The 16837-nt window shown below is 39.3% G+C and overlaps 1 protein-coding gene across 2 annotated transcripts in view; it reads right to left on the bottom strand.

Annotated features, from left to right (window-relative positions):
- The window catches only part of LOC309627291 (uncharacterized protein), a 297871-nt gene that overhangs the window by 226886 nt on the left and 54148 nt on the right, over window positions 1-16837 (bottom strand). The window contains exon 1 of one of the 2 annotated variants that reach the window (XM_082389155.1): window positions 136-16323. The exons of the other annotated variant lie outside the window; for it this stretch is intronic. Within the exon in view, the coding sequence (XP_082245281.1) occupies window positions 136-143 (8 nt within the window). The 5' untranslated portion in view covers window positions 144-16323. Of the gene's footprint in view, window positions 1-135; window positions 16324-16837 lie in introns of those variants that run through there. 2 annotated transcript variants of the gene reach the window in all.

Genomic DNA, 16837 nt, shown 5'->3' with positions numbered 1-16837 from the left:
GGCAAACTTTAAAGTCTTAACAACAAGCAACAAAAGAAATCACGGCAGGCAAACCAACGCCTTGAAGGTGAGCATAGGGCCACAAACATCCAGAAGACAACCAGGTCGATTCCCAGAAATGAGAAGTGAACTTACCTGCTCATCTTCAGCTTCCAGGAGGAACTGAGCAAGGGAAGCCAAAGTGTCCTAGTCCCAGAGGAAATAGCACGTCCAGCAAGGAATCCAGTAAGGGGTAAAATACGGGAGCTGGAAAACTCAGCAAAGGCTCAACTCTGCTACTCACGTGAAATCTGCCGTAAAGTTACTTCTCACTGAACCAATGAAAAGCCTGTATTCCTTCCTACCTGCGTGGGGGCAGAAACAACACTTGTGAGTTAAGTGGCTCTAGCTGTGAAAACTGGCAAATAGCACGAGGCATGAGGCGTGCTGGTAGAGCCCTGAGTCTCAAAGTGAGGTCCCAGATCATCAGTATCAGCATCACCTGGGAACCTGTTAGGAAATGTGAATTCTCAGCCCCGCTTGCTCCAAACCTATCACTCAGAAACTGTGCAGGGTGGCGCCCTGCAGCCAGTGGTCCAACAAGCCCTCCAGGTGATTCTGATGCATGCTCAAGGCAGTAGGGTCTATTGAAAGCATAAAGAGATGAAGGCCAGGTGTGTCAAAGGACAGTCATTATAAGTAGGCTTGATAATGGCGCTTTTACAGACCTAGTGATGTCCTGTTTACAGGGAGAAGAAAACCCAGCAGAGATAATGTAAAATAATAATTAATAAAACATACTCAGTGATCAACAACAACACAAAAGCAAAGTGGATGAATACAAATTGTAGTAAAAAATACAAGTGAAAATTTAATAATGAACATTAACAATCTTTGCCTCAAGATTTTTTATTTCCCAACCACATAAATGTGTCTACTGGTGAAGACACCATTAGGAATTTTCAATAATCCATATGTCTCTTTCAAACATATTTCTCCAGCATTGTAAGGGAGACCACCTTAGGTAGGTAGCTCTTTGGCCAGGGTGGTCATGTAATATAAATATATTTAACTGAGTATCTAGAAAAATTGCTAAAAATCCTGAACCCAAAACATATGTCTTCAGAAAGTCACACAGTACAATAAAAATGCAGATGGCAAAAAGAAAATACTGAAAAGTCTAATTTTCATGTCTAGGCTGAACAAGGATCTAGATACCAGATTCTATACAAAATGTTCATACTTCCTTAATTTAAGCTTACAAAGAGTATTCTTAATGTCTAATTGGGAGTTTTTGGCTCTGTATAACAGAAATCCCCTTGGGATAGACATATAGAGAAAGGGCATTCGTGTGTTTGTAAGTGAGCAAGCCCAGAGCTAGCTTTGCTGTTCTTTGGAGTAGATCCCAGGTTTTTCCAGTGGTTCAGTGGGGCTATGTGGGCCAGCCTCTTTCTGTCTGCTTGGCTGCCCACATTCAGATTCCGTTCACAGGTTCTCCCATTGTGGCAAGTTTGCTGCCAGCGGTAATCTGGGTTTTGTGCCTATTCACATGCCTTGGGATGGGGGATGTTCAGGGGGTGTTGAGGAGACGTCAGGGAGTGAAGAGAGAAGATACTGAATTCCTGAGAAGGGAATCCTCTCCCAGAACCCCTAGCAAGTCTCTCCTACTCTCTCATTGGTCCACAAGGCCTTAGTCTTTCCCATCCCTAAAAAGAGTGAAATTAGCATGGTTAATTTGCCTAACCTGCTTGGGGAGAGGGAGTGGGACACAGGAAAATAACTACTGCAGTGCCAAACTTCTTCATGTGTAATGATATAAACTTCTGAGGAAATGAGAGTATTTGGTTAGATAAAATACATTTCGTTGTTATGGGAATTACTTCATAATCAGGTGATTCAAGTTATGTGTTAGGAACTTTTTGGAAGCCATGTAGGAGACATTTCCTTTTTTTTTTTTTTTCTTTTAAAGGATATCAGGTTCCTTGCTTTTTTAAAATTTTATTTATTTATTTATTTTTGGCTGTGTTGGGTCTTCGCTTCTGTGCGAGGGCCTTCTCCACCTGCGGAGACCGGGGGCCACCCCTCATCACGGTGCGCGGGCCTCCCACTATCGCAGCCTCTCCTGTTGCGGAGCACAGGCTCCGGATGCGCAGGCTCAGCAGTTGTGGCTCACGGGCCCAGTCGCTCTGTGGCATGTGGGATCCTCCCAGACCAGGGCCCGAACCTGTGTCCCCTGCACTGGCAGGCAGACTCTCAACCACTGCGCCACCAGGGAAGCCCCGACATTTCCATTTAAATTATCATTTTTATGTGGCCTATGATTAGCTGATTTTAATCTCTGAACTGCAGGAGAGATAGAAAATAAAAACACTAATCAATTACCATTCAATGCATAACAAATAAAAATGGAGGCCAAATTAAAAAAAAGGCTGTACTAGTATTTACTGTATGAATATCTGTTCTATTATGGAAAAATGTACTGAAAGTAACTAATATACACATCCCTCTTTCCATCTGCCTCAACTAGAAGAGATATTTCTCACAATCATTCAAATGAGAAGGCAAGTAAAATTAGAATGGAGTGGAAAGCCAACTGAATTCTACTGAGGTATGTTCATATTCATATAACCAAAAACACAAGTATGCCTTAAGTTGCCTAGGAATTAATATTTGAAAATGAAATACAAATGGTGCTTCCTAGACTGACTTTAAGAAGACCAGCAATATTATAAAGCCCTAGAAAAACTTCGTAGACCTTTAAACCCCTCCAGTATGAATGCGTCATGTTTCAAAGATAACTTGGATTTATAGATTAATTTTACAGGTCAATGAAGTTGTCTATAATTTTTACAGGATTATCATTAATGAATGTGAGAAATGCGGCAGGAAGAACATATTTGATTTTCGTAATCTTAGATATTCTCTTAAAAGTTAAAATTAAGTTGCATTGAACATTCTCATGCCACCAGAAAAGAAAATGGGTAGAAGAACTACAAATGAGGAGTAATGATGAATAATGCCATTTTATACCAAAGAAATATTCAACCAAGTCATGAAGGGATTGATGTTAGGTATAGTCATGTTTAATATCTACATTAATCACCTGGAAATGGGAGTAAACAATATGTTAACAAAATTTGCAGATGATACTAAATTGAAGGGTACTATTAGCATGCATAATGACAAAATGGATAAATGATTTCGAAAGAGTGTGAGCAAAATGACTTTTTACTTAAAAAATCAGGTGAATACAATTGGTATAAACATTTTTTAAAAGAGTCATTCTATGGAAGGAAAAGCAAGGCATCCATGATGTTCAGAAAGAATTTAACGTTTGTTTACAGAATATTTGACTTTGGTTATAATGTAATGGAGTTAAAAACTAATGCAGTATTTGAGGACTAGCTACGTTAAATATTCACTTCATAATGAGAGGAAAACAGTTTCTCTATAAAGTTCTGATGAGAATAATATTCGAATATGAAAACAATTTGGTGTTTATCAATGCAGGAAAATGGGATTAAACACATCTGAAATGAGATGGGCAATAAAAATTATTAAGAAGTTAGTCTGATGAACTTCTAAGAAAAGACTAATCTTGTAGTCTGCAAACCCAAGAAAAGGAAGCACAAGTGACAGACAGTATGTAATAACTTTCTTCACTGAGGAATAGTACAGTAAAACCCCATTCACTCAAAAGGTTAGGCATTCCTTTGTGTAATCCAGATTAAGATTATCTGGTATTTCATTAAAACAACTACAGTGAGATCTCTGACAGAATGGTAAATTAGCTGTTGTAGTAAGTTGTGCAACTATTTATTATGTAATCGTTCCGTGTATTCCAGGGCCATGTGAGTAAAGAAAGGCGATAAAATAAGAATCAGTTACAGGAGCAATAACTGCTGAAAGTCAAATAGTTGTCCACTAGCAGTCTTGACAATACTGCCTTCTTAAGGAGAGCAGATGGAGTTTTCCTCCTTGGTTTTTAGGCATGGCTGCAAGGTCACTGCAACTGAAATGATCCCTCTGGCTAAAGCCCAAAGGAAACAATAGCATTTTGTTTTTCCCTTTCATTCTTCAAAAAAACTCATATGCTTATTTTACTCAGTAACTGTTTCAAAAACTAATATCTTATTGGGGAAGTATTTATTTTTTGGTATGCCTTTGTTTTGTTTTGTTTTAATCCTGGAACTATAGATATCAAGTGATGTCAAGTGGTTGTACAAACAAGAGTCTAGTCCTCTATATATAGGTTACTCACCTTTCTCAGAAAGAGTTAATTTTAACAACAACCAAAAACTGGGTTCTTATCCAATTTGCGAGCAATGAGGCTTTGACAGTTTATGTTTGGGTCAAAAGTAGGTGGTCAGTAAAGGCAGCAGTTCCAACAAGTAGTTAAAGGGAATATTTCTGCCACATTTATTCTTCATCATCCCGCCCCCCCTTTACCCTAGTTGATGTGCTCATGAGCTGTAGACAGACGAGGGGAAAGCATGTTAACTCTAGGGTAAAATGGAACTAAGTTGGGCCAGTTGTAGAACACTGTATGTCTGGGTTCTGGAGCAGTGTTCATGTGTTTTAAACTATTTAGAAGGAAGAAAGGACAGTACTCTATTAAAACACTAGCTTAGAAGGATCCAGAAAATTGCTGAGTTACCATAAAACCTTTAGTTTTTTGGTTTTTTTTGATCCCTGGCCATGACAGTGAAAGCACGAATCCTAACCACTAGACCACCAGGGAATTCCCAAACCTTTAGTATGTTATGGCTTCAGGGTTAAATTCAATGATTGGCAGGGCCCTTCATGATTTGTCTCCTCCGAATCATTATAGTATCATCTTCTGCCACTCTTTCCCAACACACACACCCCCCTACAAATTATCCACATCAAAAAACTTGACATTCCCCAGACACGTATGCGCATGTTGTTCCCTCTAATTAGAATGGTTTTCTTCCCTTTATCTGCCTAGAAAATTTCTGCGGATCCTTCTAGATGCAGTTCAAATGCCACCTGCCTTGGGGAGTCTTACAGTACCTTTCTTTCTATACCTTCCTGTTTACTCAGTCAGAATCGGTCATTTCTTTTTTGTCCACACAGCACTTAGCTATGTCATCACACTGATAAAATAGCAACCACAGGCACCACAATTGCACGCTTCATTTATTAGGGACTTAATATGTGCCAGACACTGCGGTAGTATTTTTGATGTCTTCTTGTCTCTTCAACAACACCTGAAGGTAGGTGTAATTCTCTCCATGAATAACTTGAGACCCAGAGAAGCTGAGGAATGTGTCCGAAGTCATAGGACAGTTGACAGAACCCCACTCACTCCCAAATCTGTACTTTTCATGGGATCATCTTGCCTCTTCTACATGCCTCAGTGCTTGCCCTTATAATTGTATTCAGTCACTTTTTCTTTGTGAGGATTCAGTATGTCATAATCTTTAAAAAGCAGGCTTTGTAGCCATACTGTTTGTTTTTAAATCCTGGTTCTGACTCTTCTTAGTTGAGTAACCTTGAGTGATTGATTTAGCACCTTCATGCCCTAGGTACGTCCTCTATAAAGTGAGGATAAGACAGCTCCTACCTCACAGGCTGGTTTGGAGGATTAAATGAGTTAATACATGTAATAAATATAATAGCATCTGCCTGTTATAAGGAATCATACCTTATTACAGTACTGCATACCTGTTAGCTAGGATTATTGGTTTATACACTTCTCTTTTATATAGGTCGTGAACTCCTCAAAGGCAGGAATAATATCTCATTCATCTTTTCATATCCTCCACCTACCACAGTGTCTTGCAAATACCAGCAACTTGCAAGGTAGAAATACAAAAGGAGATTTACGTCAGTGGTGAGTAAGTGTGGCAGGGGGAGGGGTCAGAGGAGCAGGGAGGAGAGAGTCATATATATAACACCAATGTATGGTTGCTATGAGTCACTTTTTCCTGACAGGGGGAATAAAAGAAAGAACCTGTCAGCCGTGGTGGACTCCAACATTCCATAATTGCACTCTGCCAGCTGGGAGGCTACGATATAGGCTGCCGAGCCAATTTCCCCTTGCAAAAGGTACTGAACAGATAGCAAAAACTCTCGAAAGAGCTAAGACGGCATGCTAAGGTGTCAGGAGCTGCTCACCGGCAGCTGCTACTGATCTCCTGTCTCCTTAGCCCAGAGCTGCCAATTCTACTTCTTCATGCTGTGACTAGTCCTGCAATCCAGAATTTGCGCCCACTGTATGCAATGGTAAAATAAATTCCGCGAGAGACGGATGTGCTTCGGTGATTAAGGGCTACAGCTACCGACACTATTTTGTGCTCTGCTCTCCTGCTTGCTGCTGTTCTGAGCCTTTCTATTCTGATATATTCCCCAATTTCTGCCCACTTGTCCAGGATTTCCAACTGTTCTCCTCCTCAGTCCCTTCCAAATGTCCTGTGTTCTTGGTTCCTTATGCCCCGTTGTCTGTCCTCTTGCCTTGTGGCTGACTCCTGAACACACTGACACAGGATATTTATCCTTGTCTTGTTTCATGCTGGATGGAATTTCCCAGTCCTAATCCTGTGTCCAGCCCAGCAGCACTGATAACCAGCCTCGCTGTAAGGAAGCAAATTCGCACCTATTCTCAAGTAATGAGCCCTTTAGACCACGGGTCCCCAACCCCCGGGGACCTATTAGGAAACCTTTTAGGAACTTGGCCACACAGGAGGTGAGCGGCGGGTGAGCGAGCGAGCGAAGCTTCATCTGCCTCTCGCCATCGCTCCCATTACCACCTGAACCATTCCCCCCACCCACCCATCAATGGAAAAATTGTCTTCCACGAAACCGGTCCCTGGTGCCAAAAAGGTTGGGGACCGCTGCTTTAGACACACACACAAAAACAAAATAAGCTGTATAGAATAATAGACAACAGTTAAGGTCATGGGAACCAGAATTGGACAGATCTGATTTAGAATCCCAGCTCTACCATGCCCTCCTCTATGACCTTGGGCAAAATATTGACCTATCTAAACCTCAGTTTCCTCATCTGTATAATGAGGCACATAATGAATCTCACCTTGTAGGATTATTAAATTTGAAATCTAATTAATACATGTATAAGTTAGCATTAATATTGTTATTATTAAAAATAAATTCCCAAATTACTGGTTCAGAGATGAACCATAGATGAATACAAAGCTCAAAAAATTAAAAATCATCATTATTATCAAAGTAGCTTATTTTAGACGTAGAAATCACCTTAAATATCCAATCATCTTCCTTACAAGATGAGGAAATTGTGAACTGGAGAGCAAGATTCATAGTTCTGTCACTTCCACATTCCAAATGAAGATTTTTGGCCTGTATTTCATAATTGCGATTTTGAACGTCCTTATTCAATTTATTCACGTCTCCATTCATCCATCCACTTATCCACCCACTATCCATCCATCCATCCATCCATCCATCCGTCCATCCATCCATCCATCCATTCTTTAGGAAATATTTACTAGAGCACCTGCTATGTGCCAGTCTCCTTCCCGAGACCTGGGAATTTACAATCATTGTCCTTAACCTTCATGGTGCTTTCATTCTTCTTCCTTCTACTGCTTACTATTGATATATCACTCTAAGCTTCTGTTTCTGCCATTAGAAAATGGTAGAATACATTAATGTCTTTTCTGCATGTCAAGAGTAACCCTTTATAAAGACGTAAGCAGCAGCAAATTTTGAGGGAAGAAAATTCTCATTAATAGAATTGGATCTCACAGATAAATCACTTTCACCAAAACATCACTTAGAAACCTGTAGGTAAACATATACTTCATGTACATAGTGAACTCTCTTTTTCTTCCTTTTGTCTTCTCTTGCCTTTGGTGTCCTATCTCTCTCCTTAATGCAGTAAAGCACTACAGACCAGAACCTTGAGCAAATGTAGAAAACTGAAAAATGTGTGTTTTAATGGATCGTAAACCACGCAACAGCAGTGGCTGTCACCTTTGCTTTTGTCTGGGATGAGTGTACTTTGGTATTAGTCAGCAGGTAGGGTACGTACTGCCTGGCTGGCATCTGATAGTGATCAATGCAATTAAAGAGGAGTTATCCCTTTCAGCATTTATACCCCAAAGTGTCCCATTTATGACAATGCTATGCTCACCCAAAAAGCTTTTTGACATCTTAAGAACTGTAGCTATTTGGAAGCTGAAAATATTCAAGGTAAAAAAGATGGGAACCTAGGGGGAAATTTTAACAATGTGGAGGCCATTCACAAAGGGACCTTGCAGTGTGGGAAAGATGGGAGCTGCCCGGAATGACTCCTGAGCAGTCTTGTTTGAGGTAGTTAGTTCTGGGTGATGAAAGCTTTCTCCTTTTCTCACAGGATCCAACTCATTTATCTATGCCTTTGTTCGCTAAACAAACAAACAACCCACAGGTGCTCTTGATCTTGCAAAGAAGAATCAATATATGAATCAGATGCTCCTCCTTAAAACTCAGCAGAATATTCAGGCACCTAGCTTTCCTTCTCTCTTCACACACTCCCAGCTTCATCTTCCCAGTAAATCTACCCAGTGTTTCAAGCCAAAGATTTTGGCTTCATCCTTGACTTTTTTCTTAGCGTCCACATGCACCACCTCATCAGGTCCTATTGTTCCTACCCTCAAAATATATGCAGGATCAGAGTTCTCACCACTGCTACTACCTTAGCCCATTTATGTGTATCAATTCAATAGCTTCTGAACCGGTTTCCCTACTCTGTCCATGCCTCTTTCAGTCTGTTCTCAACAGAGCAGCCACAGTGATTCTGCTAAAAGGGGTGTTAGTTCATTTCATTCATGAGCTAAAAATCCGTTAATTGCTTCCTATCTCTCTCTCACAGTCAATGCCTAATACTGACCAATAGGCCAATAGGTCCCTATATAATATGGCGCAAGTTCCCACTGTGACCTCACTTTCTACCACTTCCTCTTGCTTTTCCTTCAACACGTGCCAGGCCCACTACTGCTTCAGGAACTTCACACCCACTACACCTTCTACTTGGAGTCCTCTTCCCGCAATATCTGTCTGGCTCACTCTCTCACTTCCTTTGGGTCTTTACTCAAATATTATTGTCTCAGTGAGCTCTTCCCCAGTAATACTATCTAAACTGGCAATCCACCACGTGTACTTTCCATCTCCCTTCCTGTGCTTGGTTATTTTCTTCTTTGTATGTATCACTATCTAATATACTATGTATTATGCTTATTATTTATCGTCTGACCCCCTGGTGAGAATGTAAAGGACTATGAGGGTAGAATATTTGTCTGTTTTATTTATTGTTTTATTTCTAGTGCCCATAACTATACTTGAAACATAGAAGACACTCTACAAATATTTATCCAAAAATGGATGAATAACTTTATAGGAGGGGGTGTGGTAAGTTAATTTCACTGATCTCTCATCCAGTTCATGGCCTCCTGGTATCACTATTGTGGCAGGTTGTGTTTTCCAACAATATCTCCTCTATCATATGTTCTTCTATAATACAATCTTGCCACTTTTCCATCAAGAGGTAGAGGTAGGCTCATAGCCGTTTCAACTGTTAGGGTCTGGATAAAGCCAAGGGTCTGATGATATAACCCTTTGTTAAAACCTCAGAAAGATTAACAGACTTCATAGACCCTTTCAAACAAATGAAAATCTTTCTAAGGACTTCAGGGCATGACTTTCTGTTAAAAATTAGGGCTCCTAAGAATCCTAAGGACATTGTTCCAGAGTAGCCTGCCGAGGAGACTCTTTAGATCACAGATCCTCGGAATTAGAACGAGAGGGTTTGTACTCTGGGAGTTCAAGGAATTATACCCAAGTGGCTTCATCCACAATGGGACACAATTTAGATAATGAGCTACTGTACTACAAGCGGATGCCATAATGAAGGTTTTGAGGAAAGAGATGAGCATATTTTGCATGTAGGGGGAATGTGAATTGATGTGGCTAGAATGCAGATGAGAGCAGATTGTATTTTCCTAAGATGACTGCAACAATATGTCTTGTCCCACATAATCATCTACAGTGAGGTCTTGGCACTCTCCTATCAAGAGATGGAGGCTACTTCTTCTCCCCTTGGGTCTGGGCAGGCTTATGATCACCTGAACTAATAAAGTATGGTGAAGTGTTTGCTGTATGACTTCTAAGGCTGTGTCATAAAAGGCAATGCAGCTTCTGCTGTGGAGCCCTGGCCTGGAGCCCTGAACTTCCATGTAATGAGTCTGACTACCTTTTGGCTGCCATACTCTGCAGGAACCAAGTCACATGGGGAGGCTACACATGGATTCCCTACTCAGCACTCCTAGTCTTTGAGTCACCTCAGCCCAGGTGCTTGATGTGGAGTGAATGAGCCTTCTGATGATTCTGGTGACCAGCTGCCGAGTCACTCCCAGGTTTAAGTCTTCCCAGACGTAGTGAAGTAGAGATGAGCCACTGATTCTGTCTAAATTCCTGACCACAGAATCTGTGAGAAACATAAGCTGGTTGTTTTAAGCCACTATGCTTTGGGATATGCTGTTATGCCATGATATTACCTGAAATAAATCTCTTTTCAGTGTGGCTTTGCAGCTCCTCCATCAATAAGTGGAGTCTATCTTCCATCTCTTAAACGTGGGCCAAGAATGAAACAGAAGTGAAGGTGTGCCTGTTCTACGCCTCCGCCTCCCGTCTGCTCATGGAATCCTGCCTATGCGTTGCGTTAAGCTTGGGCTGGCCTGCTGGAAGATCAGTGACCGAGACTAGCTTACAGCAAATTGATCACGTGATCAATTGATCACGTGATCAATTTGTCCAGCCTAGATCACCAGAGCTACTTACTTGACCTATAGTTAACCACAGGTGCATGAGTGACCTAGCTAAGACCAGGAAAACGACCCAGCTGAATTGTAGACTCATGAGAAATATAGGCTTATTGTTTTAAGCTGCTGAGAGGTTTTGTTTTGGTTTTTCTTTGGTTGGGCGTGGTGGGGGGATGTGGGCAGGGTAGGAAGAATTGTTACACAGCAATAGCTAAATGGTACAAGAGGAGAAAGACCTTCCAGGTGACTGAGCTCATGCATATTTTTGAGTGGGAAAAACTATGGTTGGAATGTTGGAAATAAGGATCACTATTTATCTGTGGTCAACAAGTTATTCCCAGTCTTCTCATACCTATGCTTCCAAGCCCAGAGGCCAAGAGAACATGCAGGAGGGACTATTTCCTCTACATTATACATTAATGGGATAAAATAATTCTTCTTCTCAGTCTGCCATTCTACTCTTTGCATCAAATCCAATGAACATACCTTGGCTGACTTTATACCAGCCCACTTCCTCTGTAGGATCAGACTTAACACATATAATGACATAAAGTGCTATATAAACAAACAGTGTTACCATGCTCCCAAGCCTAGAAAGAGAAAAAAAAGAAAGAATAACTTTTAAAGTACAGCTAAAGAATTCAAATTTTCTCAAAGCCAAATTGGAATATGAAAAAAGATTTTAAAAAATTCTAAATTTAGGTGCAATGGTTTTCATGTGTTTAGAATCTGGCAAGCCAACTTCTTCTCTGCCCTACTTTATAAAGGTTGCGTAGAAGAGGGAAAAAGAAGTTTTGTTTAGTTGCAGATGAACACTTTATGGTCCCCCCCAATAATAATACATGAATGTATCATCCAAATATCAAAAAGTAGAATTAAATGTATAATTTTTAAGAGCATCTATTTTTAAATTAAGATATATTGCTTTCCTTGAAAGACTAAACATGTAATTTTTTATATAGAAATAATCAATTTCCTAATGTCCTTTAGAGAGCACAACTTTCCATCCTTGGGCTAAGAATGATGTAATGAGGTGTCCTTTAGAGAGCACAACTTTCCATCCTTGGGATAAGAATGATGTAATGAGGAAAGTTAAATTTGTGAACTTTATGACATAATGAAAGTGAGAATAATGCAGTATAAGGAAAATAATTTAATAAGAAAATGAACACTAAGAATTTGAAATGTGTGTTTTTAATGTTTCTTTGGAGTGATATTTTAATGGTACCTTTATAAGAATACAAGTAGGGGCTTCCCTGGTGGCGCAGTGGTTGAGAATCTGCCTGCCAATGCAGGGGACACGGGTTCGAGCCCTGGTCTGGGAAGATCCCACATGCCACGGAGCAACTGGGCCCGTGAGCCACAACTATTGAGCCTGCGTGTCTGGAGCCTGTGCTCCGCAACAAGAGAGGCCGCGTTAGTGAGAGGCCCGCGCACCGCAGTGAAGAGTGGCCCCCGCTCGCCACAGCTAGCAAAAGCCCTTGCACAGAAACGAAGACCCAACACAGCTAAAAATTAATTAATTAATTAATTAATTTAAAAAAAAAAAGAAGAATACAAGTAACCTGTGTTCAAATTGCCTTCCTTGTTGCTGCACACACTACAGCTGGTGAAGCCTATAGTCAGCTAAATCCCAACCCATCACTGGGCAAGGGCATGAGGTTTGGAAGGAATCTATAACCTAGTGTGGGTGACTGTGTTTTCTGGTTCTGTTTTCTAAGCCCATGCCTTCTGGAGGAGAAGATTAGGTTAGGAGTAGAAGGAAATTATTAGTTTTGTTGAATTAGTTTTGTTAAATTCTGGTTTCCTTTAGAACATTCAGGAGAAGATACTTGGTCTGGGACTCCGAGTTAGATGACTGCTGCAGATATTTGTTTAAATCATGAAATAGGTGAGATTGCCCTAAGAGGCAGCAGAATGTGAGAAGCCAATGGAACTACAAGGAACTCCAGTGTTTTAAAGGGATTGGAGGAGGAAGACCAAAAAGGAAGTGAGAATGTGACAAAGATGAATTTATCAAAGGAGGTAAGTACCAGAGAGACTGATGAGGTCTGAGACAAGTCCATAGGTTTTTGACAACTAGGACAGCATCACAAGGACATTAGCAGGGATAGTTCTGGTGGGATGGCAGGGGTGGTAGTCAATTTTCAGAGGTCTGAGACATGAATATTGTTGAGGAAAAATAGTCATGGGTGTAAGATAATGTTAGGAATGTCTGGGAAGGAAAAGGAAGAGTAAGTATAGGGAGATAAAAATCAGTAGTGAGAGAAAAAATGAGGGACCAGTTGAAGAAGTGGAGAGTTGTTAAACCAGTTATTGGGACACTTGTCCACTTTTTTCTTACTGAAAATATATCAATCTATCATCCATGGCCTCATCCAAAGAATTGACAGAAATGTCCATCAGAACAGAGACAAAAGGACTCCTGAAACACGCCATTGAAGTCTCTGCCCAGAGGTTCCGCATCACTGAAACATCTTTATATATCTTGTTTCAACACTATTTTTGCTCTGTGAAGTTTTCTGTGTCATCTGGGTGACCTATAGTATACTTATATTTATGTTTCCTTTGTCCTTCATTTAAATTACCCCATTCCATCCTCTGGACTTCTCCACAGTTATAGAGCTCCTTGGTATTCTGTGTTACTTTGCTCCCCACCCCCAATCTTTACCCTTTAAACCAAGAATCATTCTACTTCCACTTTCCACATATGGTCTTGTCTTAACAAAAGTTTAGTTCTCTTCAGAGGGCTCATTTATTTCCTTAGTTTAAAATCTCAAGTTAACTAAGTTGACTTTATATAATGGACAAACATGAGGCTGTAAATTTTGCTTTATACCCTATCCCTAGTATATTTTCCAGTGAATTATAAGTCACTTTTACCTCTAATAGTCATCCTGTTTTAGCCAACAAAGGCCACTGTACATACAGAGATTACATATATTTGGAAATGTTCCTCTCTCTTCCTGATTTCTTAGATTAGACTATCCCTTTTCTGTCTGTCTCTCTCTTGATTTTTAAAAACATTATCTGAAGTCTCAGAGCTCTGTCACTAGTAGGTTAATTCTGATTTTTTGCCCTATTATAAAAATTAGTTATATTTCTGACAGGCAGTGAAACATGGAACAGGAGAGACAAGAGGCAGGAACCTGAGAGCAGGTCTGTAGTAAAGAGCCAATGTTTAACATTTCTCCACAGTCACCTGAGTCGGTGCTCTCCTGACCTCTGTACAAACTCTGTGGAAAAATCGCTCTGAAACTGGTTTATCAAGTATAAGTCATCAAAAACTAAGCCTTGCCTAATCAGTTTTGAGCCCCTCTGTAACAGGAGCCTTAACTTCATGATTGCAACAACACAATTTATAATTACTCTGCTTACCTCATTCCCAAAGTTGGCTTCTCCACAGTTTTCCATGGAAACATTCTAATTCGACTAAGGGATTGCCGTAAGATTATGTGACATTCTGGCTTATTTGTTTCTTTGTGTTTTAATCAGTAAAGTTCATAGAATTTTTTGTTGTTATTATTTTTATTTTTTTTCTTCTATGTTTAGAATGGCAAATATTTTTCTGTTTTTTTTTTTATGTCTTTACTCATTACACATTTGAAGAATGCCATGAATTTTTATATATCTTGGAGTTTGTCCTGTACTAGATGAGCCTCCTGTCCCTTCTTGCTCTCACTTGTTCAAGTTTTGAAATTTTAAATCAGATTTATTTTATTGAGCACTGAAGTGAATGATATCATTTTCACAGAAGCCTCTGAGAAGTATAATTGTGTCTGAGTTAAACTGGGTAAGTTGTCTGTATTGACTGAAAGGAGAAACTTGGAAAAGGCTAAAGTTTGGAAAGACTTCTGAATAATTAAGGAGAATGACGGCTAAGCCAAGTACCATATTCTTAGTTGTATAGTCTATAGAAATAGAGTGTGGGAAACAGATGGAAGTTGAGGTATAGACTCAATATCACTGGGAATGTCAGATCAGAAATTATTTTTGGAAGTGTAAAAGGAGCTTTGTGTGTGGGCGGAGCTCAAGAGGTGGGATGCAAATCCTGGGAGGTACTAGACAAAGAATGAAAAATCAAGTCTTGGGTAGTAAGTAGGGCTTATCTGCCTTGCAGAGGAGCTATTTGATATTTCTCTAAGTACTGATTACACGTATTTTCAAATCCCATAGCTTCTGAATTTTTAAATTTCAGTGCGAACCCAGGTGATTTATAACAATTCTATATAAGAGCAGGGAGTTTTTATGTGATTTTCTTCACTTACGCTTCTCTTCTCTTCCACTCTGGTGTTCTAGAGATATCACATGTATCTAGATTTAATCCTCATGTGGATTTTTAGCTTCTAGAGATCACAAAGTAGATGGAACAGCTATACGGGTAAGGCAAAATAATGAAAGGATTTACCAGACTTAAGGACTAGAGGAAGAGACTGAACATAGGAAAGCTGCTGTGCAGGCACGCCTGACAGGACTTGCAGGGCTCATGCAATCTTAGGGAGGAACAAAGGGCTGGCAGGTGAAAGAGCAGCAAATACTGTCAGGCCAGGTGTTCGGCATTAAAACTCGGCTGTACCAGGGATCCCAGATGGCTTGAAAGAGAGGTGTGAATGAAATGACCCAGAGAAGTCAGGAGATGGGAGAGGAAGGCAGTAAGCTACATTTAGGGTCCTTGCAGTGAGAGGGATTTCAAGTGCTTGGCAGTTATTTGACTGATAATGGATGTTTGAATCATTCTTGAATAGTGGATAGATCTATTTACTTTTGGAGAAGTATTGTCTATCCTCTTTTGTCTTCAGCTTTCTCTAACCTGCTCTCAATTGTTTTCATTTTAAAAGAACATGAATATATTTAAGGACTTTTAAAACCAGAATGAAAGGCAGGAGTTTTTAATTAAACATATGCTGTATAATCATGTGTATTATCAAAATATGAGAATCTAAGATACTAAAAATAAGTTATCCATATTGAAATATTATATATAACCTATATATTATATATACTATGAAATACTATGTATATTATATGTAATGTATTATATATGCATATATATGTAATGTATTGATGGGTCACATTTGTTTTATAGTGGTATACTGGTGGGATTTTTCTTTTCTGGAGATGTAAACATTCTAAATATTAATATCTATTGTGTGTGTATGTGTGTATGTGTCAGTAGAAAACATTTTATTGCATATAAATTTTAATTTTGCTTAACAACTAATATTCTCCATCATTTTCATAAGTAAGATAATTTTCATAAGTCAAGATAATTTTGTGTATGTTTTGTATAATTATGGGAATACGTGAATTTCAAAAAAAATTTCAATATACATACATTTAGTGAATATAGTATTAATTCTGCCAAGTGTTGTTTTATTATTCTGACCTTTTTTTGTTTGTTTGTTTGCATTTTGGTTGAGATATATAAGATTGAAAAATTTATTTGGAAATGTATTCTTTAAAAACATTGAACTATTTTAATGAGTCAGTGGCAAGATAAAAACAAGTCAGCTCCAAAAATGCCAAAAACTGATAAAGGCTTTACATACCTGTATATCAATACTTTGTATATTTGAGAAGCTGAAGAACAGGTTCACAGTCTTGAAACATACACAGGTATTGTCACTAGACATAAAACATTGAAGCTGTAAAAGAAAGGAAAGGTCATATATCCCAGTAAGGTTAATGTGAATATGTAGTTCAGTATTTATTTTATAGGGGCAGAAATTGTCACAAAGTACTAAATATATTGCAAATGACTGACTGTTGGTAAAAAATTCTCCAAGGGTGTTTTGCATTTCTGTGTATCTTGGGAGTGAGGTACTAACTGCCCTTTGTTCTTAAAAACCTTTAAAAGATTTTTGTATAGCAAACATCCTTAGGAGATAGAGATAGTATCTTCCTCCAGAGTAGAGGGCAGACATGATACCTGCCCATTTATATATAAAGGTTTCAGAATCTCCAAGTTCAGAGTTCTTCTGTAATGCAAACTCTTGGTTGCATTGCTCTGTGGAAAATGAAGCTGGAGGAACCAGCACAAGAAAATGCTGATACTC

The sequence above is a fragment of the Balaenoptera borealis genome, assembly GCF_965194805.1.
Source record: "Balaenoptera borealis genome assembly, chromosome: 4".
In the NCBI taxonomy this organism is placed as follows: domain Eukaryota; kingdom Metazoa; phylum Chordata; class Mammalia; order Artiodactyla; family Balaenopteridae; genus Balaenoptera; species Balaenoptera borealis.
This window is presented reverse-complemented; position numbering and strand designations above follow the sequence as displayed.